Source organism: Ambystoma mexicanum, chromosome 2q, assembly GCF_040938575.1.
Source record: "Ambystoma mexicanum isolate Mex_15411 chromosome 2q, UKY_AmexF1_1, whole genome shotgun sequence".
Taxonomy (NCBI): domain Eukaryota; kingdom Metazoa; phylum Chordata; class Amphibia; order Caudata; family Ambystomatidae; genus Ambystoma; species Ambystoma mexicanum.
In genome coordinates, this window is record NC_090924.1 from 976,272,732 (window position 1) to 976,299,018 (window position 26,287).

At 44.9% G+C, this 26,287-nt stretch overlaps 1 protein-coding gene across 2 annotated transcripts in view; it reads right to left on the reverse strand.

The window, feature by feature from the left end:
- Positions 1-26,287, reverse strand: part of ULK4 (unc-51 like kinase 4) — a 2,742,936-nt gene that overhangs the window by 715,697 nt on the left and 2,000,952 nt on the right. For both annotated transcript variants that reach the window (XM_069648276.1, XM_069648275.1), the window contains exon 32: positions 10,200-10,305. In XM_069648276.1, coding sequence (XP_069504377.1) covers positions 10,200-10,305 — 106 coding nt within the window. The remainder of the gene's footprint in view (positions 1-10,199; positions 10,306-26,287) is intronic.

Below are 26,287 nucleotides of genomic sequence, written 5' to 3' on the forward strand. Positions count from 1 at the left end.
CACACAAACACATTCAGGCAGACCCGACACACACCCCCCTCCACATCTCAACACACACTGCACTTGCACACAAACACAGTCAGACAGACCCGATACACCCCCACCCCCGCATCCCAACATACACTGCAGACATACAAATAAAAACACCCATACACACCCGACACACCCCCTCGCCCCCGCATCTCAGCATACATACAAAAACAAACAGTCAGGACGGACCCGAGACAGACAGACAGACAGACAGACACACACACACACACACACACACACACACACACACACACACACACACCCTCCACCCCCCCAACCACCATGTACTTACCAGACGTGCTGGAACGCTGGCGAGGCTTCTAGCACTACAGCTGGCGTGGGCGTGACAAGGCTGAAATGCCTTCCGGCATCAAGCCTTACTGGCCACGCCGGCCGTAGTGCTGGCACTCCATTGGTGCAGCACACACGCACTACATGGCTCGTAGGAGCTGCATGGTCCGTATGCACTGAACCAATGAGGGCCAGAGTTTTGTCCGGCCCGGAAGACAACAAAGACTTTCCTAATGGAGGGCAGCCGATGCTGCTTGCGGGCCGCCCTCCGTTAGGAAAGTCTTTGTTGCTGGCGGGCAGGACAAAACGGCATGGCGGGCTGCAATTGGCCCTTGGGCTTTGTGTTGTGCACCCATGCTCTAAATGCATACATGTTTGTAACCAATGCTCTTGAAAACCTAAATAAAGTTGGTTAAAAAAAAAATATAATAATCGTTACTGAAAAGACCTCTGATGCTCTACTCTGTAGGTCTTGCCTACCAAGTAGCAACATAAATTCCCCACATAGACGCCATAAAGCAGGTCAGTAGGTCAACATCTCTTATACAGGACCAGCTGGAGAACTTGCCCCATCTGCAGACACAGATAGATTAATGCAACTAAGCAGGTCTCCTGGAAACAATGTCCAGGACCTTGTTGGACCTATCCTGGTGTGGATAACTCAGCCATTCAACAGCCATGCATGAAAGTTCTGACAGCTTGCATTCCATTTTAGGAGCTTCTATTCTGCTTGGACAGAAAGTCCTCCAAGGCCCAATCTGGGGTGATCAGAATCATGATGGATTCAATGTTTCTCAATCTTATGAGCAGCACTGCGATGAGAGGAAGCAGAGGGAAAAACATAGGAGATCAAATGTCCAATCGACAATCAACACATGCCTTCAGGACTACCTTTGGGAAACTCTCTAGAAAAAAACAACCCCTTCCTGTTGAGAATGGCAGCAGGCCGGTCCACCAGAGGAGTCACCCGAAAGGTGACAGTCTCCTACAGGATCATTAATGTCCAATTTATGCAAGGTGGTCCCATGTCTGCTACAACAGTCTCCTTCTCTGCTACATCAGCAACTGACAATTAAATGTGATGCACTGGATCCCTTCAAAGAGGTAGCCACCCCACAACTCCCCTCTTGCAGAGGTAGCGCACAGTCGGTGCGTGATCCCGATGTAAGGACAGCAGAAAGACAACAAGTGCCAGTTGGAGAGCAGACTTAGGTTATCCAGATTGACTTGCCAACCTCTAAAAGGGGCATATGGCACCACTGTGGCGTGTGGCCATGGGTGAAAAAAGGGCCCCCTCTCAAGGACCACCAAGCGAGACCCTGAGCCATATTTCCAGTGACTCAAACCAGATCTGTAATGTTACCTCCAAACTGGGACAATTGATTGAGTAACAGCTAATGGCGGGATCGCATTCCCAAATACAGGAAACCATGAGACCCAGGATTCCGAGGCAGGCCAATGCTGAAAGGGCAAGCTCTGCTCTGAAAGAGCTCAGCTATTAGATAGATGTTGGTTTCCCTGTTGTGCAGAGGGAAGCTTTAATATTGTCACTGAGACCTGCCTCTCTTTTACATTGAGGGAAAACACAGCCTGTCGAGCAGCTGGCAGGTCTTAAGTCAGTGCCCAGTAAGTGAGCCTACAGAAGTCAGTCATCCAGGTGCAGGAAGATGTGCATCTGATCCCTTGACAGGTGGGGGCCACAAGGAATTTGGTGCCGAACCTATGAGCCAATGATCGACCAAAAGGGAGGTCTGCAGACTGGTCTTAAATGCATCCAACCACAAATCTCAAGAATGGCATATGTTTCATGTAAATCAGCACATCGAACTAGGCATCCTGAAGGGTCGGGGTCACCAAACAGTCCTACAAGCCCAGGGCCTGTAACATCTCAGATAGGGTCACATCTTGATTAGGGCCTTCGGAAGAACCAAATTCAGCAGGTATGACTCCAGAATGAACCTAAAACCACCCACCTTCTTGTGGGTCCGAAAGTAATGGGCAGGCAGTACCAATTTTATCACCTCTTATCAGAAGTTGTGACACCTCCTTGAACAGAAGGTGTCATTGGGATGTATGGGTAGTGAAGAGGGGCTGTGTTCCCTGCAAGTATGGTAGGCAGTACCCATGGGAAAATACCTGCAATGCACAGGCGACAGAGCTGGTTTTCATCCACTCCTGATGGTAAAAGAGAAAGCCTGACCCCTACTGATGTGAAGTGTTAGAATTCTTACAAATTTAAGAGGCTTTTAACCACGAGTCACTGAGACCATTTTAGTCTGCTCTGCTTCCTTGCGAAGGATTGTGTTGAGGCTGACTTTGCTGTTTTTATTGACAATTATCCACTACCTTGTTGGGAAGAAGAAAAGGGGTAAAAGGAATAGCCCCTTGAAAAAGTGGATGCTTCTCACCCGTTAGCCATAATGGCTTAGGAGAGGCCTTTCACGCTTAAATGTTTCAACTGCTCCATCAGACTTGCTCCATATGAGATTGACTACATCAAAGTACATGTCATGTAAAGTAGCTTAGACTGGACATCAGGTGTGAAACTGAAGGTGCGCATCCATGAATGCCTGAGGACGATCACCCCCAGGACCGGACTACAAAATGTTTTTGCCTGCTTTGTTGCCATCAATGACAAGTCCCATAAATGCTCCTTGTATCATCAAAGCAAATTCACAGTTGCATCGCCAACCATGTCCCAAAATGAGGGGAAAAAACAAGCCAATATGCAAGCAGTGTTAATTATGAGGAACACCTGTCTTCCAAATGCAAAAATCGTGCCTGCTAATGAAAACCTATCCGAAGGAAGTGATGGGAAAGCTGCCGCCTTTGTGCCAGCTCTGGAGTCTTGTATCACTAACCTCTCTGAGATTAGGCGTGTGGACAGGAAACCCACGTCATTTGGAGCTAGTCAAACAGTGATGGACGGATATGGTCTCCTTCAGAGAATCCTGCTCCAATATATCTGATTAGGTATTTTGTTTGCAAAAAATAGCTCAAGCAAATCTGGTGGGTTACCCGACTCCAAGCCAAATGGAACAAGATCCCCTTCCCTGTCAAAGATTGTTTAAAATCATTCTAGCAATTGCTTTTGTCATGCTGGGACCCCCAGTTTCCCCCAGCCCCAGATCTGGCATGGAGGTAACTAAAGACGTGAGCTGATGAGGCGCAAGACTTAGTTCTGGGGTAGAGTTGGTGATGCTGGGCCACTAGGTTCCACTGTTGAACTCGGGGTCAAGCTGGTAAGGTAGAAATGCCTTCACCAACCTCAGAGGCTGCAGAGGGCCTGGTTCTATGAGTCACACTAAGAGCGTTGTCAACTGTACCTCAGAAATTATCTCCTGCATTTTTTGCCAAACGGTCTCATTTCTGTGTGGTGCAAGAGGCTGTTTGAAACAGTATCTGTCTGGCTACAATGAGTGTGGGTGCTGACGCTTCCAACTCCATCTCAAGGGTTGGAGACTGTTGTGAACTTCTCCTTAAGGACACTGACTTATGTTTCGAAGACTGAAATTCTCAAGTGGGTTCTGTAACTCAAGAGCAGTGGAGCGATGTACATAGCATGGGTAGCCAGCATTTGAACTGCGGTCTGTACGTCCATTGGGATCAGCCGTTCGTTAGGTGTTGTTGAAAAAGCTACGTTTTGTGAGATTTCCAAAATTGGAGAATTGTGGGGGTATTCTGTGCCAATACCGGGATCGAGTTCCAGAGGTTTGGTACATGACAAGAGAAGGATTGTGTGCTGGTCCTCTCTTTGCGGACGAGTTGTGGTTGGTTGATTTGCTGCATGTGGAGCTTAGCCAACAGGTATGCTGGCATGCTACTCTTCACTGCTTTGTAGATGATACATACAGTCTTAAAACAGTATCCGGGCCTGGAGAGGAAGCCAATGTAGTTTGTGTAAGATGAGGGTGATTTGGTCCAATTTCAGCACACCCGTAATAAGATGTTCTGCAGTGTGGTAGACTGCTTTTAGGAGAGCCAAGTGAGCAGCTGGGAGCCCTGTCAGGAGGGCATTTCCCCCATCGATGTGTGAGAACACAAGGGCCTGCACTATAGTCTGGAAGTCCTGCAGCGGGATGAAGTGACATTAGGAGCCAGGCAGTTTAGGCCTTCATGGCTATGTGTTTCTGGAAGGACAGGCTGCTGTCAATGGTGAAGCCTAAGGATTTTGTTGAATTAGAGTTGTGGATCAAATTCTTCTTGTTACATATCACTGAGCTATTGTTGGACAAGTTGTTGTTTACCAGGATGACCAATGAAGTCTACTTTGGTCTTGGATGGGTTAAGTTTGAGGTAGGCAGTCGACATCATGGTTTGGATGATGAGTCATTAAACCTGGAGACAAATGATGACCTGTGGGATTTTTGTTCTCTTATAAAACTGAGTAGTGTCAATGTATTGGTGTATGGCTATATCAGGATCTTTGAGGAGTGTGCCCAGAGGCTCCATGTAAAGTTTAAAAAGGATCGGTGGGGCCATCTAGCTGAGAGAACCGCTAAATCACTCCCGACAACCAAACAATATTAGAGTAGAGGAATAAGGCAAATAAACTTTTAGCTCAAAATATAGCTAAACGCTGTTCTCGCAAAAATATTATGACACTAAGGGATGAACTGGGTGGTTTGTGCTATGAGGATAGCGAAATTGGCCTTGTTTATCAGTATTATTCAATGACTATGACTGATACGGTCCTAGATCAGGACGCCCAGAAGAAATATCTAAGATCTGAGAGGTTTCTGAGAGGTGGATGCAGCCATTAAGTCACTTAAAACACCACCCCAGGCCTGGAGAGCCTCAAATCTGAATTTTTAAAAATGTTTCTCACCCAGTTGTTAACTCACTTGACAAGATTCCTTAACACCTTCCCTAAAGTAGGGCATGTAGTGCCAACAATGCAAGAGACATCAACTATTTTATTTTAAAGCTTAAGAAAGATAATGATCTGCTTGATTCTTATTGCCCTATTACCCTTACGAATAATGATGCCCGGATATACTCCAAGGTTCTGGACAGTCGCCCGATGGCGGTAATTCCCAACCTTCTCCAATAAGATCAAACAGGATTTATTGTCCAAAGAATTGGGGTAAGTGTTGGGTGGGGTATTGGGGGGGGATGCCAGATATATATCTATATTACTTGACGGCTCAGATATCAAACATATTCAATTGGGGGCAACTGTCCTCGACCCCCAGATGGCAGACTTCAATCTGAGCGTCTATTTCACAGCTCCCCTTTCTCAATATGGCCCAGTATCCATCAAATCTTTCACTGCTATCCTTCACACGACTTTCCCTAAGGTGTTGGAATAAAATGATTGTATGGTGGAGTATCTCTAGTGGGTTGGGGCCATTATATCCCATTTTAAATAATCCTGATTTTACGCCACGGCTTCAGAGGTCAGACTTCAACCAGTGGATTAGGGAGGACCTAAAAGAATTGAGATAATTGTACAATGGGGGAATTTCTCACACATTCAAAGAATGTAAATGGGCATTCTCACTGTAGGAAAATGAGAGGGTTAGATACTCCCAGCTACGTCACTAGGCATCCAACCCTGATGTCAAACGGAGAGAGACCAGAGAACTGGGTGCGTTGGAGATTACATACCTCTCAGGGCTATCAAAAGCTAAAATGGCAACTCTTTACAAATTACTAGACCGCTTTGATCCTCTGGAACAGTTGCATTACATGTAAAGTTGGGAGAGGGACCAGCGCCGTCAGATTGACAAGGACATTTAGAGACACATTTGGGATCATAACCACCACACCTCATGCTGCACCACAGACAAGGAATGCCAGTTGAAACTGTGTTACAGATGGTACCTCTCCACAGATAGGCTCAATAATATGAATCACTCCTACCTAGTTGCACCTACATCCAACGGTCTCTTCCAAAATACCTTTCTTATCGAGCCCTTCGCTCAGCTACCTCCAACTCTCTGAGGGTCAGACGCTTCTCCAGGCAGAGAGTGGGGGATAGATCTCTCTCCTCTGCAGGTGCCTCCCTCTGGAATGGCTCCCTGCCCCTCTGAAGCATGAGCTGGACGACCTGAAGTTGTGGAAGCTGCTCAAGACCTTCCTTTTCTCCTCTGCTTTCTCTCTCTCCACCCTGCTGGCCTACCTGCCTGCTAGTTGCTTGTCTACACCCAGAGTCTCACAGGGTACCAGGCTCCTCCATGATCAGTCTCCCCTGTATTGCCTCCGAGCCTACTGAACATTGGCTGTAACTGTAATCTCTACAGCCCCCTGCCTCCATGCACTTACCCAGAGCTGCACTGCCCTGGCTGCACTCAGAGCATTACTCCCGTGATTACACTTCCCCTTCCCTCTCCCTGGCGCTTCCCCCTCTCCGTTCCCCCTGCACTTTTGCGCTGTCACACTTGCACGATCTGAATGACCCAAGGCCTAGTAAGATCGTTTGTCTTGTCCTCCGTCCGTCTTCCCCGGCTTGTCACACCTAGAAACACTTGTGTACAGGCATGACATAGCATATGTGATGGTCATGCTCTAAATCCTACTGCATTCAGGTTCTCTCTCATATCAAATCAATCACAGGAATTACACTTCCAATGGACCCACTGGTGATATTGTTGGGGGCAGCAATACCCACTTAGAGGTAATGATGCATTTCTCATTACTCACCTTCTTATCTATTGGCAGCAAAGATCTCACTGGCACATAATTGGAAACCCCCCCAAAGGCCCGATTATACCAGTGTGTTGGGGAAAGGTTTGGGAGATCCTTGCCTCTGAGAAAATTACAGCTTTAATATAGGGAAATTATTCCTCCTATGTGGCGATTTGGTCCCACCCAAATAGTTCACTCTCATGGATAGATAAATCGAACCTCCATAAATAATTCTCTTTGCTCTAAATGGAGATTCAGGAAGTGGAAAGCTTTATCAGATGTACAAGATGTGGGTATGGGATGTGCAAGGGTGGGGTTAGACGGAGGAAGTTGGCACTGAGGGATCACACTTTGTATTATTGTTTATGATGTAAGCTCTTGAAAGGAGTGCACAGCTTGGTTTAATCTAACTGTCTGTCTCACTCAAAGTTATTAAAGAAAAAAAGATCGGTGAGAGGATGGCGCCTTCTTTTTCCTCTTATCATTTGCTTTCTTTTCTTCACCCTCCATAGACTGGCTTTTCACCTTCTACGATTCATGCAGGGTGGAAGGGGGTATAGTGGGGGGTAGTCAACCCAAAGTGTTCCTGTTCAACGCCATGTAGAAATTGCACACTCTCTCTCCGACCGCCTTTGGGTGCACCTACTGAAAACATCTGCTTTTGATTGTGATCTGCCCAGTGACACTAAACATAGCACTGCAGTGGATCCAACACGGACACTGAGTTCTTGCAGTTCTTTCATGGCTTGAAGCCCAATGATTTAGGAAAAGACAAGATACAATTGAAAAATGGCAATGGGGTAGTGTTCCAAAATAGCGTAGGAGCAAAAGGAAGTGAGGAACTGAGGAAAGGGGCAAAGGCTGCTGCATCAAAAAATCTACGAATTCATATCCACTGTCACAGGCACCAAAGATGCAGAGCAATGATTTTGCAGATGTTGTGGCGTAAAGACAATGGAGTTCCTAAGACATTAGGAGTCATTCTGTCCTGCACTCTCCAGTGACAGGTTTAATTATTATGTACGATTTGTAACTCAGGCGACTAAATTGAGCTCTGATTGGTTTTGGAATTAACTGTTGAGGGGGGAGGTAATCCTTCATTAACTCTTGCACTCACACCATTAAAAAAAAATATTCATGTTGTGTTAGGGGTAAATGTTTATCTATAGTTTTATATCATTGAATTTTGGATAAGCATCTGAAGAAATTGAATATGTATGATTTTCGTTTGATGAAGTGTCAGTTTTATTGTATTGTTGAACAATGTGTATTTTCTAATGTGTTAACGTTTTATAAACTAACAACACAATAAAACATTTCTTAAAATAAAGGTTCACTCCAAGGTGGCTGAGAGAAATGTTTCCAATCAATTCAAAGCATTTTAAGAGATGAGGAATATGGGAGAGGAAAGTATCCATTAAACATGGGAAAAAACAGGGTTATTTATTTGTTATCACCAGAGGGGCCTCTCCAACTGACCATATAACAGATCTTGTTTGCTGAACCCAATATAGCTGCAAAGGTGTTTGGTGATAATGGCATTTTAATTTAACTCGCTACAATGTTGCCTAATAATGGTGGTTAATAATATATACGGTTTCACTGCTCTGTATCTATTCTAAGAGTTAATTTGCTATGAAATGTAAACACTTGCAGTATGTGATGGACTTGATAACATACAAGAAGCATACTCAAGTAAAATATTTATTCAAGATTTTATTTTGTATGGTTTTTGGTGGTCATGGTTACATCTCACTTTTGTGGTCGAGACTTCAAGGGTTCATTTGAAAAGTGTGAGTTTTTTAAAATCATTAAGGAGTAAGAGGCTCCTCCACAAAATGTACACTTCAGAAATTCCTTCTGGGCTTTGAGAGTCTATTTCCCTATAAGCAATCTTTTTAATAAATGGATCAATCCGTTCTCTCTGGGTTTTGAGATGCTCAGCCCTAGAATGTACAGCTTTGGGCATTTAATGCTTTGTCAATTCACTTTAGGTTTTGAAACTCACTTTCCAATCATCTAGCTGTTTTGGCAGTAGACATTTTATCAATGAACTCTAGGGTTTGAGACTTCCTTATCGAGCATGCAATGTCTCAGGTGATGAATTATTTGCCCGTTCACTCAGTGTTTGGGACTCACTTTCCCAGTGTATACCAGTTTAGGCAGTGTATTCCTAATATATTTGCTTTGGGCTTTGAGACTCACTTTCCCAGCACACAATTCCTCACAGGATGAATATATATTGTTTGAACTTCAGTTTGTGAAGGTGCTTTGGGCCTCTTACCATCACCACATAATTCAGCTTCACTCCTTGGCAGGCAATTACTTACTCTTAATCTTGGCTCTGTTCCGGTTTCACACTTCCGATTCTTCTTGTGGTTCTGCAGGCGATGAACATGTCTGTTCTCATTGACATCTCACTGTTGTACTTCTCTTCACTCCATCTCTTTCTTTGGCCGCTGTCAACGATGTGAGCCATGTGTCTTTTGGAGTGTCCATCTCCCTGGTCTTGCCAGGCAAGGCAAGGGTGTTTCCCCTCATCCTCGTTACTCTCAACGGTCTCAGTGTCAACGTTCCAGAGGGTTTTGGGTAAGGATCTCACTTCGGGCTCTACAACGTTACATCAGTCAGTTTGATAAGAGATGTTGGATTGCATTTTGGGAGCCACTGCTGCTGCCATCTACACAACTTTTTTATTTTTTTGTAATTTATCTAGTACATAATGTTATCGTGCCGAGCAGTAAAACTGCATCTGGCACCAGCTGGAACATGACAGAAGAGAATGCTCTAAAAGAAGAAAGAATGTTAAACCAACAAAAAACTCTAATTCTGTCCTAAATGAGGCGAGGGAGTTCAGTATATGGATACCAGGTGGAAGTGAGTTCCACAAACACAGACCGAGCACGGCAACTCGTCTTCTCCCTCTGGTAATGCAGCTGCATGAAGGCTCTGCCCTCCTCCCAATCTCTCTTTTTCAGTTGATTGTGGATCCACACACGTCAGAAAAACTGGCAGCATGGCTCAGGCCGTAATTGATCACGGGTGGTACGTGTGCAAGGTACACATTAGATATGAGTAGTATACCATGCACACATTTTTAAGGATTCGAAAACATATGTACAAAAAACAATAATGAAGGTGAATACACTTCATTTTCCTGCATGATGATGTCGCACTTGTATACAGCAGTATAGTTATGGTTGGAACAGGAAGAGAAAATATACATGTAGAAGAAATACATACTGTACCTTGCTTGTAAAGCAATTTCATATTTGTTTCTTTCTGGTTCACCAGATTATTCAATAACGCTATGACACTTTGCATTGCATTGCCCAACACATTATCTTGGTGTTCCTGGGGAAGGAAAATAATTTGGTCACTAATCTTTATGGAGAGTAGTAGTTTTACTGTTCGACGGTACATTTTAGCATTTACATAATCAAAAGTACAAAATAACCTGGGATCTTATTTTACTCAAATACTGAGCGGGTCACTTAGTGTATGTTGTACTCTTTACTGCACAATGATGATGTGTAATACCATTTGGGCACCTTAGGACAGAATGGGCCAGATTCTCAAATAAATAGAGCATCTAAAAATGACACAGATAATGCACTGGTTTTATAAGGTCAATTTTGGGAAACGTGCACGTACCCTTGTTGTCAATTGTGTTCTGCACCTTCCCAGGAAGCTGGACAGCAGCAGAAATAATGCACTAGCTGCTCCTTTTGCATACATTGGTGCCAGAAGCGTGCCGCTTACACCAATGTATTAAAGGCTCCAAGCATCCATGTGGGTGCTGGTAGTGCATTCCACAGTGACCCTCATTGTGAAATGAGAACCAAAAAACAAACGCATTTCTATTTGAACATTTATTTACATTCTGTTAGCGGACACAACGACTTTTCAGTTTTACAAAGGTAACACATATACATCAATTTAAAAACATGTTCTATTGCAGTATTGAATCAACCTTGATACAAATTAAGTTCATCACGAATACTGCTTGATGGTTACCTTCCCCCTTGTTCCCCTTTCCTTTTTTTTCTCAAGAGAATTCCTATTACATTAAGAACAGAAGCTATTCGTCAACATGCAAAACAAAACGAACAGAGAAGACAAAATGGTTAAGACACAACACTATTCGAACCCATGTGCCTTTAACACCCTTAAAATCTGTGTTGTCAAAACACTTTTAGCCCTGATATCAACCGATCCCAGAACATTTCTGAGTTAGACTGTCCGAACCATCGACAAACAGACTTAAAAGGGATATTCTTGTGCTCCAAGTACCACTACACTCCATTAGTATGTGTTTGCAAGATTGCTTTCCAGCTCTACCACATAGATTGCTTGTCTGTGGAACAAGGTTGTTTGGATTTCGAACTGACAAAACCTGGCCCGTGTTAATCAGGTTTAAACAGAAACTCTCAAAAGGTTAATTCTAATCTTAGAGTCAGGAAAGCATCTCAGATATCTCTGGAGGAAACCACAAGTCTTGTCACGGATAGACAAAGAACTTGCGGGTTTCAGCACTCTCATCTCCTTTTATTTTTATTTCTTTATTTGGTGAAATTGTTACAGCTTCATTCCAGTTACATTTTAAGTAAACAATGCTTAATTCAGCAGTTCTTTAAACATATAATTCGGCTTTCAGCATTTCAAACCAGTATACGTAAACTTAAACACTTCTAACTAGTGACACAGGTTTGTAAGTCCGGGGAGAAGGATTGCTGATTGTTAAAAAATAAATTTAAAACCGGTGTGGGCACAGTTGGGCAGGCAACAGTCCCTCAAATTTTCAATTTTCAATTAAGTTGGCTTCTATATGCTGACGACTTGATCATCTTGGATGTGACACCCATTGGGTTACAAAGAAAACTAAATGCTGTTCAACAGTACGTCACATCCAATCAATTATTGATCAATAAAAAAAAATGTGAAATATTGGTCCTGCAAAATCTAAAAGGCGGATGGGTGGCGAGTAGACGCACCCCAAACTGGACTTTAGGCCAAGAGTCTCTGCAAAGATCTCCTAGCGTCAAATACCTTGGAATGCTCATAAGCTCACAATAACGGATGGACCGTGGCAGGCAGACATAAAAAGAAAATGTAAACAACTTGCAAGCCAGGCACTCATTATCCATAAAAGATATGGTAAATTTTCGCTAAAACCTGTCTTGGCCTTTTACCATCAAAAGGTAATCCCTGTGCTGACATATGGGGCAGAAAATGCCCTCGGCTGCTCCTATGAAACTTGGGACTCATTAGAGAACTGCTTTTGGTCAAAGGTCTAAGCACTTCAGAAGGGCGTGAAGACTCCATGCATAAGATATGAATTATCGATAATATCGATTCATGCCAGGATTAATTGGAGCTTGCTAAACTTATACCGCAAAAGATGCACCCGAGCACAAATCCCTCAATTTGACATCTTTTATGACATCTCAGCTGGCAACTCTAACGTCATCTCAATGTGGTCGAACAGATGTGAAGCGTTATTACAGAATTATGACATTAAGGTCGATATGCTCCACAAAAATCTGGATGCGGCAAAGCTTAAAATGTGGCGCGCTGACTGGGATCACACATGTACCGAGAGATCTGCGACCAAATCAATTTGTGATGCGCCACTGGAGATATGTGCCTTTAACACTCAGCAGCGTTACATCATATTGTTTCCAGATCCACAAGCACAAAGGTTGTTTCTATTGTTCAGACTAAACTTGTTCAAAACTACTGAACGTCTCCGTTTATGGAAGAGTAATGAGCATCTAAAAACTGAATGTAGACTTTGCTTGCAAGCTAAAGAATCGCTTAAACACTTAGTGCTATTTTGCACTAAGATAAGATCTGAAAGATCAATTCACTTGGGCCCATGGGGTGTAAATTATCCATCCTTATGCGCAGATGACTGGTGGAAACAGATGCATCAAGGAACCGACTTCAAACTGATATTTCCATTAACACGTCTTCTGGAGTCAATTGAAAATCGTCTGATGATGGTATCAGTAGAGTGAATATACCAGCAAAAACTTGACATTGCACGAAATGCCTGACAACAGTGTATGTGGAGATCGTCCAAGAGATCATAATTGATGATTGTTTGTACGTTTGTATGTTGTTTGTTATTTGAATATATGTTGTCATTTTAAAGGTTTGTAAAAACCAATAAAATAAAAATAAATAAAAAAAAATTTCAATATTGCGCATAGTCCAGTTTTTAGGTCAAATCAAGGTGGCCGTAAATCTGGAGTATTCATTAGTTCATTCAGCATTTGTCCCCAATCCATCCCCCTGTACTCCTTTCCCCCTGTTGTGGCCTGTGCTTTCAATAATTCCATCTCTGCCATCCCCCAGCAGGGTATGTCTTCAGTCCATAGTTATATAGATGGGCCCCTTGGGTTTTTCCATGAGATTGCTATCCTGCATTTGGCTAGTATAAATAGGAAAGCTACAATTTTCTTCTTTGTCATGGCTCACTTAACTCCTGGTAGTATCCCCCATAAACACGCCTCTGATGTGTAGGTTTACGCACTGTGTGCCCATGAATTGGATTTAGTTCCCACTTCCTCCCAGAATTCCGTAATCTTTGTGCAGTCCCAAACCATGTGCCAAAATCCTGCTGAGACCTCTGTGCATCGTGGACAAATATGTGGGTGTTGTGAGCTAATTATATGGAGTCTAGATTGTGTCATATACACTCTGTGCATAAAATTGTATTGTATTAGCCTGAAACTGGCATTTCTCGATTCTTTTTTCCAATATTCTGACCCACTGTTCTTCAGGGATCTCCCTCCCTATATCTTTTTCCTATTTAGCTCTGACCCCCTATTCTGGACCTTGCTCTGTTCTCCTATTCGATGATATAGGATCTGAATTAGTCCCTTACTGTGTCCTGTGTCCAACATTTGTTGCGTTAGAGGATTATGTTTCAGTTCCTCTGGAGTCTCTTCTCAGAGAGTGGCCAGTTGTTTCGCTCTTTGGGCGTAACTCAGAAAGGGTCCCTCAGACATGTCATAGCGTTTATGGCAATCTTGAAAAGATAACAGTTTCCCTTCTTCATAAAGATCCCCCAGTTTAGTGAACCCCTTAATCTAGAGAAATCAAGCTTCATCAATATTTCACGTAACGTGGGATCAAAGCCCAGTGGCAAGTCTGGGGTATACAATTGGGAGCAACGTAGTTTCCCTGGTATTTGTTTCCTGATCTCTCTCAGTACAGTGTATATCTTGTTCTTCTTGTTTACCATCAAGTCCCATAACAATTCTATTCCCTTCCTGTGTGTCGGAAAATCCCCTAGCAGTCGTCTCAGATCCCCTTTGGATTTGTCCACCCAATGAGATACTGTTTGTAGCTGAGCTGCTACAAAATAGTTTTCGAATTCAGGTAGGGCGAGCCCCCTTCCGTGTATGGCCTGCATATAGTGGTTAGTGCAACTCATCTACGATTCGGGCCCCATAGTAACTCACCGATTTTTGTATCCAGCATTTTAAAAAACATTTTCTTGATCTTATACAGTATGTTAATGAAGCAGTCTGGGTAACACCACCATCTTACAGTGACTTCCAGAATTCTATTGAGTCTCCTATTCCCGATAATGCCCTCCCAGTGTTGAACATAAAAGTCTCTTTCATTTCGTGAGAGACTGTAATTCCCAAGTAGCAAAAGGACTCCTAATCCTACATTGTGGGAGTAGATCTACGGGTTGAGTGTGCAGGGATACCAATGGGAATAATAGGATTTGTTCTCTGTTCACATGGAAGCCTGATAGTTTCCTGAAGTTGGCCAATATCTCAAGTATCACTGGGATATTCTCAGTAGGATTGCTAACATATATCAGTGCATCGTCTGCATTATATTATGTATAATGCCTCGAATCCTGATCCCCGTCTCAGGTAAATATTCTCTAAAGTACCCTGCCAAGGGTTCCAGAGCAAAGGCGAACAGTATTGGTGATACCGGGCACCCTTGCCTAGTTGCTCTCCCTAGTGTACATTTTTCGGATATCCAGTTGCCTGTTTTGACTATTGCCTGGGGACTTGAGTATAATAGCCGGATCCATTGCAGTATTTGGAGTCCCATCCGAATCACTCTTAGCACTCTAAAGATCCACAGCCACTCCACCGAATCAAAGACCTTAGTGGCATCTAATGCCATCAAGGCTAGTTCTTCCGCTGAGTGTTGGACTTGTTCCATTATGAAATGTAATCTCCCAATATTCATTGAGGTATTTCGCTCTCGCATGAACCCACATTGATCCATATGTACTATGTTGGGGACCCTCTCTTCCAGTCAAGACGCAATGACTTTCCCTAATATTATCATGTCAACATTTAACAAGAATATGGGTCTATATGAACCGCAATAGTTTGGGATCTTTCTGGGGTTTTAACAGGACTGTGATTAAGGCTTCCCTCATGGATTCCAGAAGGATATCATGAGTAAATGCCTCCTTATACCCTCTTCAGCACTAGAAGTACAATATATAAATATTCTAGATAGTATTCCACTGGGAGCCCATTGGTGCACAGTGATTTGCCCTTCTGCATTGATAGTAGTGCTCACTCCCCATCTCTTCTACTTTCATCAGGACTTCCAGCGCCTCTCTTTAGGGAGCCGTCAGTCTGGGTATATGTGCTATTTCCAACAAATCCGTTGCCTCCTCTTTCGATTATGTGCCTTCACTGGAATAAAATATTTTATAGTCTCTTGGAAGACCTTTTTAATCTGTTGTTGTGAGGCTACTCTTGATCCCCTTTTGTCGTTAATTTGTGTAATTGCCCCTCTGTGGTGTTCTTTTCGGATCAACCATGCCAATAGTCGACCTGCTTTATACCTCATTCCCCATGTATTTTTCTTGGTTTATTGATTCCTGTCAAACTTGGAAAATTATTCTCGGTGTTTGTCCCCCCACCTGGATCTTTCCCCTCCTTGGGGTGATTATGTAGTTCCCCTTATGTCCTCATCTGTGCCTGTCCGTTCTAACTGTAACTTTGCTGGTAATCCCATTTGTCTTTGTCTTGCTGCCAAACTATTTCCCTCCGTGGAATTGTGTTGTCATTCTCCTGTGTCCATTCTTCCCCCCGAGCTCCCCTCCTCATACCCCCTCCCTACTCCCACCCTGCCACTCCATGATACCCCAACATTTTTGTCAGAATAGAAGTTTCCTACTTCAGTCTGTGACGACCGTCCGCCACTGGACATCCTCCAAAAAGAAAAAGAAAGAGAAAAAAAAACAAAAGCAAAAGGAACTCTGGTGTGACTGTTCATCCTTTTCGCCCTGCCATTTTTGATTGCAAGGCCTACGGAACTGCAGTTTTGAATATGGTCTCAGCGTCGGCCACAAATTACGGTTGTCGTCCTCTCCTGTTTTGCGTCTTTGGTTTCTCAAGCTGTGTCTATGCATGATCTCTGTAGTTTTTACTCTATTTTGTTTTATTTTTTACCTTCTCTCCGTCTGTTCAATCGCCCCCACCTTCTGAGCTACCTCATGGTGTTCGATTTTCTTGGTTTCGTTGTGTTCCCGCGTTGTCACCCTGTCCATATTTGGTCTCCAGCCAGGACCATGCTTCTTTCGCTGATAGGAAGAAGTGTGACTGGTTGTTGTGAAGTATTTCAATCAGGCGATGTACCCTGGTCTCAGCCTAGTATGCAGCGCACAACCAAAATGCTTCTTTTACTATATATATATATATATATATATATTATTTTATATATAATATTTTGAGTGATACACTACGCATATCACACCCCTTTTGAAATACTCCGGGGCACGATGGACCAGGAATCAGGCTGGTTAGTAAATGTAATATTTATTTATTTATTTAAAATTCAAATCACGCATATACTTTTTAAGAGGGAGCAGCAATCACCAATGTGGTGACATTAACAGATAAGAAGATATGTAACACACTTAAATTCACTCTTTAGCAACACAGATGGAAAACATCAGAGAAAAGAACACTTTTGGCTTGTTTGGAAAGATAGCACTTAAGTTAGGATTTCCCTGCAATATTACTCAACCCACAAATAAGCAATTCTATATAGATATAAGGAAGCAGAAATGAGGAATAGAAACCAGAATTTGAATCCAACCTTCCCTCCCCAAACAAGAGAGAAAAACGGATTTGAAAACACTGAAAATGTACAAAAATCCCTAAATCAGTACAAATGTGTATGGGAGCAACATTGGAAAGATACTAGCAATCATAAGCAATAGTCTGGGCAAAAGTAAACAATTCAAATTTGAATGTAAGGTTGAAAATAATTTTGAATAAAAATCACACGTGTAAACCTTTGCAAAAATGTTGATTCCTGCCTAAAATTAACCAAACGGTTTTCAATAAAAACGTGCGATTTTTGGGTTGGGATGTAGCTATAGGTCTTAGGTACACTCCAGAGTTGAAATGCAGTCTCTAGCTATTAAACTGAGGGAGATAGGCAATGTAGAATGAGAGGCTTTTTAGAAAAATCGGGTAGTGAAAACAGAAAAGAAACTCAGTTTGGACAAGAACCTATTTACTATAATTTTACTCTATACTAGAGCATGCAGGCTAGAATACCAAAAGAGGGACACAGTAAGCTATGGAGATGATTCATAACTTCAACCCCAGATCCCCAGCGCCCACCCTGGCGGAACCAGTCCGATCACTCGAAATAGGATTCATAGTTTAGGATTTACACAAGATAAAAATGACTAAAGGCGTTAGCAAGATAAATCAAAGACAGGATTGCAATAAGGATTCTGACAATGTTATAAGTTATTAAGGTAAGGATAGATGGTTTAGAGATTGTGATAGGATAAGGCAAGATATGCTATGGATTTCTCTGATTCCTATTAATACTTACAGTCCACTTTAATTTAGGATTTTGGACCATCAATGGTTCTCATCACCACACAGATCTGGTCTAACCAAGGACGGCTGGGCAAATCTGGTGGGACAGGATCAGCTGGGCTGTTCTGGTCACCGGACTGCACTGGACTGGCCCTTCTGGTTACTGGATACTATAGATCAGCAGGATGGCGAGTTTTTAGCCAGCATGCATCTAGTAGCAGCAAGCCAGGCTGGATCAGGATGCTTCCCTTGGGTTTTTGGGATTTTTTAGAATTTGAGGCCTAGCTATAAATTGGGTCAGCAATGCATAGGCCTTGGCTTTGTAATGAAAATCTGGAATCGGGATCAAACAGGATGAAGAAATCAGGAACCGGACACCACACAGGAATTCAGGAAGAAAGTCAGGAATCAGTGTGTGTCCTGTGTGCTGTCAGGTGCCCTTATTTATTATGCCAGATGACATCACTACAGTATATGGCAGGAGCAGACTTACTACCCACACCCATAATGCTAGGATTGGGCCAGAGCATAGTTTCCGCCTTTCCCACAGCTGATTGGATCACAGAAAATGATGCCATGTTCATTGGTTGATTTTCACAGTGTCTAGAAACCTCCCCTAGCTACTGGAACCAAAATCTAATTTTGCCATAAATACATATTTATGCAGTTATGACCTCTGAAAAAAACAGATCCACAGGTTACATATTTTGTGCGTCATATTTCAATCCAAACCCCAAGTCTGTGGGACCTGGTTTTTCCTTTCTGCTATATTTTGGCAATTTTGACCATGAAAGATTTGGCCTAAAGTTCCCCAATTATGTACACAAATGCGCATTTACCCCTCGGATGTGTGTACAAAATGTTATTTTCGCAACATCAATACTTTCCCCGCAATCTGTCAATTTTTATAACTTCTGTTCCTTATGCAGTAATAAGTTCTACCAAGTTTTCAAAGAAAGAGCATAAAATTAGATTTAGAACTAGAAACTTTCAATATTTTTCCTCATTCTTGCTGCAAAGTCAACTGCCTTTAAAGTTCAGTTACAAAATAACCTTTAAAACCAAATGTCACTTGATCATTTTTTTTTTTCATTTCCCCCAACTGCAAGCACCTGTCAATTCCTTTGAAGCAGGATGAGCGGCCTCTCTCTTGATTGAAGGTTTTATTGCCCCTCACCCTTGACAGGTGAGAGTCTCAGCCTGCTATTATCCCTGCCTGTAGAAAAGACGAATGACTTATGACCTTGGGGAGCGTCTTTGTCCTGGTGCATTCAAAGTCCTCCAAGCTAGCAATTAGCGCTTTACTGTGCCAGAAGTTTATGAGGTGTCACCCTTTCTCAGGGCTAGCAACTGACAGAGCAAGTTATTTTTATATAGTTTGCCAACTTAGCCTGAGTTTTAGCTTTTCTTTTCTCCTTTTGCATCTTGACTTAAACCTATGGAATCAAAACAGTTTATAGGTGCATTTTACCAGCAACAAATCATTTACATTTCTAAGTAAGCAGGCCTTTACCCAACAATTTACTTTTAAATAGGCGATTTTCTCTCTTCAGTCAGAAAAAGCACATTTTACTATTTCTTTAAATTCAGTTTTCATCTCCAGCAAATACACACTTTCTGCAGCTATAGTTCTTTTCTTGAGTGCTGGAGTTGTTCTGCAGCATGGATACATTTAACAGGCATCTATTTAGAGTCTTTCTCTCACAGCTGATTCTTGATACTTTTGCAAAGAAAATAGACGCGTTTCCCGTGTAAAATGAAAACAAAGCCCCTAGTTGATTCTTCAAAGATACTTTTGACAGGAGCTGTCATTCAAATGAGGCCCGGTTCCTCTGAGACACAATGGATGATCATGGGCATTGCAGGGCCTTTTTAATCACAATGTTTCATGGTAAATGGATGGATTTAGTGCCAAACAGCACTTTTAAGGGTTGAAAAAGGTGTCATTTTAAAAAGGCATTTTGGGTTTTCAGCAACGTAATGCTGCCGCTTTCACTTCACTCCATGTTAAATGTTGCAGAGCACACTGGCGCATTCCTGCAGTGAGTACTCTGTTCCACCTCACCTGAAATGTGTGCGACAGGGTGGTGCAGCCATTTTCTGTTTGTTGCAAAAACGCAGTTTAGAGATCTTGGCGCGCACACGAGTCAGCGCAGCCATTTTTCTGTCTCTTGCACTACTGCAGCAAAGTGATGTAGCTCAGCACAGCTGAGTGGGTTGAAATATCCCTCATTGTCTGCCAGCACCTTTAGTTTAGCTGGGAAGAACATCATGTATTTCAAGTCATGTTTGCAGAGCCTCCATTTTTACGGAGTCAAAGGATCGTCTCGGTCTCTGTACTTCCTGTGTGAAGTCTGGAAATAATAAGATCCATGCGCTATCCTTTTGTATGCTGCCAAGTTTCCTTGCCTCCTGTAGTATTGTGTCTCGGTCTCTGAAATTGAGTAGTTTGGCTACAATCGCTCGGGGGGGTGTGCTCCTGGAGGCGGTGGGCGGCCTGGAACCCTATGTGCTCTTTCAACTGTGAACAGCTTGGAAAGGCAGCTGGGCTGTAAAATGCCTAATATAAATACTTCCACATATAGTTCCGTGCTGTCCCCTTCTTCCCTCTCCGGTACCCCTATCATCCGGATGTTACACTTTCTAGAGCGCCCTTCCGCATCCTCTGCTCTGTCTTCTAGGGTCTTTGTTGCCACAACCAGGCATTTGATTTGGTTACGCATGGATTACATCATATCCTCCAGGTTGCTTATTTGCTGTTCCGCCGTTGCCACCCTATTGTTCAATTTCCGAAGGACGGCCCGCACCAGTAACACATCTACCCCCACTTGGAGTGCGCCATGAACTGGGCACCATCTTGGCTGTCGGAAATGAACAGGCAGAGAACGCGTTGGCGGGCGATAGCTGCAAATGCCTAAGGCGACCAGATCGGGAGGAACATACCGGTGAGTGAATATATATAGCAAGGCGGATGCCGGAACACCCCCTGCCTCGTCAGCCCATTATAACAAAGAGGGACTACAAGACCCGTGTGGGTGATCAGAAGCTAGCAGAGGTGGCGACGACGGAGGCCCCCTACTCAGCAATACATACTCACCGAGGGTGCCGACAAACCAAAAACGCACAAACAAGCCCAAGACCAAAAAGGAGGTGATCCGGGCGCACGAACAGAGACAGATGGGGTAACATTTGAAAATTTAATGACAGCCATACAAGACACAAGAAAGGCACTCGAAACTAAGATGCAAGAAGTGGAGGCCTGATGGCTCTCAGCTCGAACAGATTGACGGAGACCAACGGCCGCTGGCTGTCAACTCGTTGTCCTGTGAGGGATGTCAACATCCTGTGAGGGATGTAGCCGTCACAATCGTCACCTCCGGCCATGGTTGCCAAAACGGTGCCCCCTTCATCAGATCTTCTTCGTCGGCCCACCATAGAAGATCCTGGGCGACCGAGAGCGGAATCTGAACGGGATCCAACATCTTGCCGGAAAACTGCGACCACTGCATCTTGCGAGCCCACTGCAGGGATCTCATCCGCAGTCTGGCCTCTGGCACCAGAAAAATGCAGGACGCTATGAGGCCGAGCAACGTTAAGAATTTGAAAGCCGGGAGACTTCCTTAGAAGCTTGTTCAACCAACGCAAGTCCATGATGGGTCTCTCTTGGGGATCAAAAAATAAGGGGAATACCATCCTTGTTCCTCTCCGCTACAGGCACCAGTTCTATGGTACCTTTCTTCAGCAGGGATAGGATTTCCTGCGCAAGGAGCAGATCCGTACTTTTCAAAGAAAGCTTCCCCGGTGGATTGTTGTGAGGCTGCTAAAGGGAGGGAAGGCAGTAGCTGTGGGCTATAATATCCAGAACCCACACATCGGAAGTAATGGCATGCCATTCTCCAAGATGCTGGGCAAGTCTGCCCCCAACCGGCGAACCATGGGACATGGCCTCATGACTGAGCTGGAGCGGCTGCGGCAGTGCCTGAGGGCAAAGAGGCAACTGCCCGAGCGGCTTTGGCACCCCGAGTACCCCATCCACCATGGTTACCTTTACGGTGGCCCTTTTGACTGGCAGCTCCTCTCGATCTACCCAAAGAGGAGTAGAAACGAAAGGAACCTCCCCTTCATTGCTGTCCCCAGGACAAAAAGACAGAGGTTGACGTACTGCAGTGCTCAAAGACTTTGCCGCAGCTTTGGAGGTCTGCAACCTCTCAAGGCTCTCGTCAGCCTTGCTGCCAAATAAATGAACGCCATGTTGGACATCAGCCATAGGCGCCAGGCTCATAAAGGAAGGTGTTTTGTGCACTTACCTGATGCAGACCATGCTGCAAGATTCAGGTCTTCCTGAAAGGGACTATTTTTTCATTGGGACTATTTTTCCACTCGGGCGTGGCCAGGGAAGGATACTTACCTGGAACTACTTTGGGGGCTATTTAAGCCACACCCAGACAGTAGCTCACGCTTCGCGTTGTTCTGCATCCAAGCAGCTGAACGCTCACCGTGTCTGCTCCTGCATCTGGTCTCCAGCCACGCCCGCCTCGATCCTGGAACACCTGTAAGGAAAGAAGAGAAGAGAAAGGTGAAAACCAAGAATATTATCAAACTTCTTACCTGCATCCGGAACCTTCACGCCAGCGTTCTTGAGAAAAGACTTTCATTTAAAAGCACTGCGTTGCTCGCTGCAGCGCCGCACTTCACTCACCTGTCCTCGGGAGTTCTTCTGGCTCCACCGCGACTGTCTGCACCGGTCGCCACATCTCTGCGCCTAGGGGAGTGAAGAAGAGACAAAAGGTGAGCAGAAGGAACATATGAGGAAAGCCTAATTTTCCGCCATAACACTTACCGGTCTTCTGTTGGTGGACCATTCCTCATTTCGGGTCGGCGCTGCTTCGTTGGCAGGTACCGCACCCCGGCCCCTATGGGGAAAGGACATAAGACATTACTGGAGGAAGATAAAGACATTAAGAGGGATCGCCCCCATCGCTAACTCACCTGAGTTTACCATCGGCAATTCAATCCCTCAACGCACTGCCTTCATTCTGCACCTGAAATAAAGGACAGATCACAGGTTAGGAAGGCAACAGAAAAGGAGGCTCTACACTTGAACTTTTGTAATCTTCATACTTACGGCGTTCCGCTCGGAAAAGTCAAGTGGATTTTGCCAGCGCCATTCTGAAAACCAGTGAAGTAACTGGACAAACACGCACCCCTGCACCAGAAGCAGGATGGAGAGTTCATCCTTTCAAACCATAAGGTGAGCTTCAACCGGGGATTTCGGAGGAAGTTAGAGAAGAACGAAGGGGACAAGGGGGGAGCAAGCACACTATTCTGCAGACTGTTAATCCCCTTTCTCATCTGTAGAAGGATATTCCTACGGGCCAGACAAGCAAGATTTGAGGGTCCTGTTCAGTCGGTGTTCCGAGTTCTGCGCATCATGCTCGAAGAGGCCACAGCAACCCAGACTAGACCAGCGCCTCCGTGGTGAGCGTTACAGGCGGTACTTTTTCAACAAATTCTTATTGACCGCTGGAAGCAAATCCAGGGCCTTCCAAGCCGAAGACACCCTTTTTTGCAATGTAAGATGGAAGGGCAATACTGGGTTAGAGGGGGGGACATTGGTCCAAGATGTCAGTAAGGTCATCCTGAAGAAAATCCTCAGGAGGACTGGACCACCCCAGGTATTCGGAGACACTAGACATGAGCCGCCTGTAGGAAGAGTCTGCATGAGCCCCCGGCTCAGGCCTACCAAACGCAACTTCCGGAGAAGTATCCAGGCCACTGGCATCATGGAGGGACTGCCGCAACTCCTCCAATAGATTGTCACCCAACAATCCCAGAGCCTCGTCCTGAGAAACAGGATCTTCAACGTCTGACCTTTACGCCTCTTCAAAAATGTCAAGCAAAGGTCCTGAAAACCCAGCCACAGTGACAGAAGAGGGCCTGGGGCCCAATACCGGCCTCCCAGACGTAGAGGAAGCCCCATGAAACTCCTCAGGCACATTATGTCCAAAAAGCGCCGGGGGCGCTGAAGGCCTCGACGCCAAAGTCAGCGAGGTCCTCGACGCCGAAGGCATCGAAAACATTGATGCCGAGGGCATCGAGAACATCGACGTTGCGACCGCCAAGGGCTTCGACGCCAGAATCCGTGCTGCGGGTGTCGACGCTGCCACAGGCGTGGGCTGATAGGACGGTAAAGCATCGTCCGAGTCCGAGTGGGCGGGCGCCAAACGAGTCGACTCCTGTGTCAGTACCTCCACAGGCTGCAACAGTCGTGCAGGGGACAAGGACCGAGACCTGGACGTACGTCTCTTGCGACTGCTCTTGTCCGCACGGGACCTCGAGGGCTCCCGGTGCGAGCCTGAAGATGAGCGAGCCGCGGATCGAGAGTGTTCTCTGCCGGCTTCATGAGAAGGCGAGACAGGAACCGTGTCTTGCGACTGGAAAATTGCCAACATTTGCTCTTTAAAAGCTGCCCACTCCTCCGAAGTCGAGGACTTTGTGGGACAGGCTACCTTACGCACAGCGCCATCCCCGAAGAGGACGAGGAAGGCGACCGGGAACCATTCTGGGACCGAGAACCTCGAGCTTCCTCCCAACGCGGAGAGTCGCCCCTTGAGCCATCGGTGGAAACCTTAGACTTCGATCCGGACTTACGGGACTTCGAGGGCTTACCTGCACGGAGCTTCCCCTTCCTTTCACGCAAGGCCTTGACTGTTAGAGACTGGCATTTGGAGCAGTCGTCTGTGTCGTGCGACTCACCCAGGCACCATAAGCAAATACGGTGCGGGTCGGTCAACGACATCTTGGACTTGCAGTCCCGGCAAGTCTTGAACCCGGACCTTGGAGTCGGAAGGGTCAGAGAAATAGACATCATAAGAGATCTATGAATCCACGAGGCGCGCTGAGTTTCACGAAGCTATACACGTTCGCTGTCGGAAAAAACAGTACTGGGGCAACGGGCGCTGTGCATCCTATATATAATATCCAGTGACGTCGACCTTCGACAGAGGCCCTCGAGGGACATCGGCTAGATGCCATCGACGCAAGACGCCCTCTGCTGAAAAGTTTCCGAAGTGCATAGCTGTGGACATTAGATGTTATAGATGTGGAATAGTTCGGAAGACACAATCCCTTTAAAAAACGCTTTGACAAGTCTATCCAGGCCACATAGAGGGCTGGCCCACCTTCCTTCCATGAGTTTTCACAGACCACAGACATTATCAAACCGTTCAGGTCTGTCTAGATAGCTCGACGGAATCCCGTCTGATACCTATTATTTTCAAATGTTCTACTGCTCACCTCTCCAGATCACGCAACACAGCTCCAGCAAAAATGTTACTTCCTACATCAAGAAGGAAGATCGGGCGATAGTTGATCGGATCTGCCCAATCGCACCTCTTATAAATTGGAATTAATATGGAAGACTTCCACGAAGGTGGGACGAACTTGCAATGGAAGACCGCTTCAAAGAGTGCCGACAGGGTAGATGTCCGCAGTGCCACATTCCCCTTCAGGCACCGATTCGTCAACCCATTTGGGCCGGCAGCCCTAGAAGGAGAAGACTTCAATATGAGTGAGCTAGTGTCACACTTCAGATTGATGTGCACCGTGGGCGGAATGAAAGAACCGTCAGCGGCCATGCTGTATATATCTTTAAAATGAGCGTGCCAAGCCTCCTCTGATACTGTATTACTCTGCATGCTCACTTGTGATTACTGCTGTTGATTTATTAAAGCCCAAAAACTACAAAAGGATTTGTCCTTTAAGGCTTCCAGCATAGACTCACCGGCTCTCCGGTGGCTCAAATATCTATGGGAGCGGAGACCGTTTCCATTTGCTCTCTTCAAGGAATTCACTCGACGCTGGAGATCTGGCCTATTGAGATATTGTTCCCCGGCTATTCTTATCGCTTTCCTCAGTTCCCTCTTTTTCTCACATACAGCAGTGTCAAAATGATGTTTATGTGTAATCTGCCTACGAGAGAACGGGGGTGAGGGCGTATCTAAGTCCCATAACAATTGCGAGAAGTTAGCCGGCATACAGACTGCTGAATTCCCTGTCTGACATGTTGGCCCTTAGGTTCCCCATGGCGCTATTTTGCTTAGCTCTGCCTTTTCTGAATTTGACTATTCAATTCTTATTGGTATTTACTAATAAGTCAGTACAGGTGCCTTGCAAAACATTATAGGGCTTCCAGGAGAAAAGTCAGGACACCGGCCAATGGTCACTTCCTCCCATCTCAGGAACCATGAAGTGGACGTATCTTGTCAAAAGGTCCTGAGATAGAAAGAGATAGTCGATTGTTGAGGTAGCCAACCCTCTCCTCCCGGTTAAAGCAGGGGGAATATCACCTTGCATGTTTCCATTTGCCATAGTCAAATTCAATTCTCTCATAAAAGAGAGTAATTGGTTTCCGTTGCTGGAGGGCAATTGCGCTGCATGGCGATGCATTGGGAGTTCAGGTCTCCTGCCACCACCATACTGGTGCAACAATTAGTGTA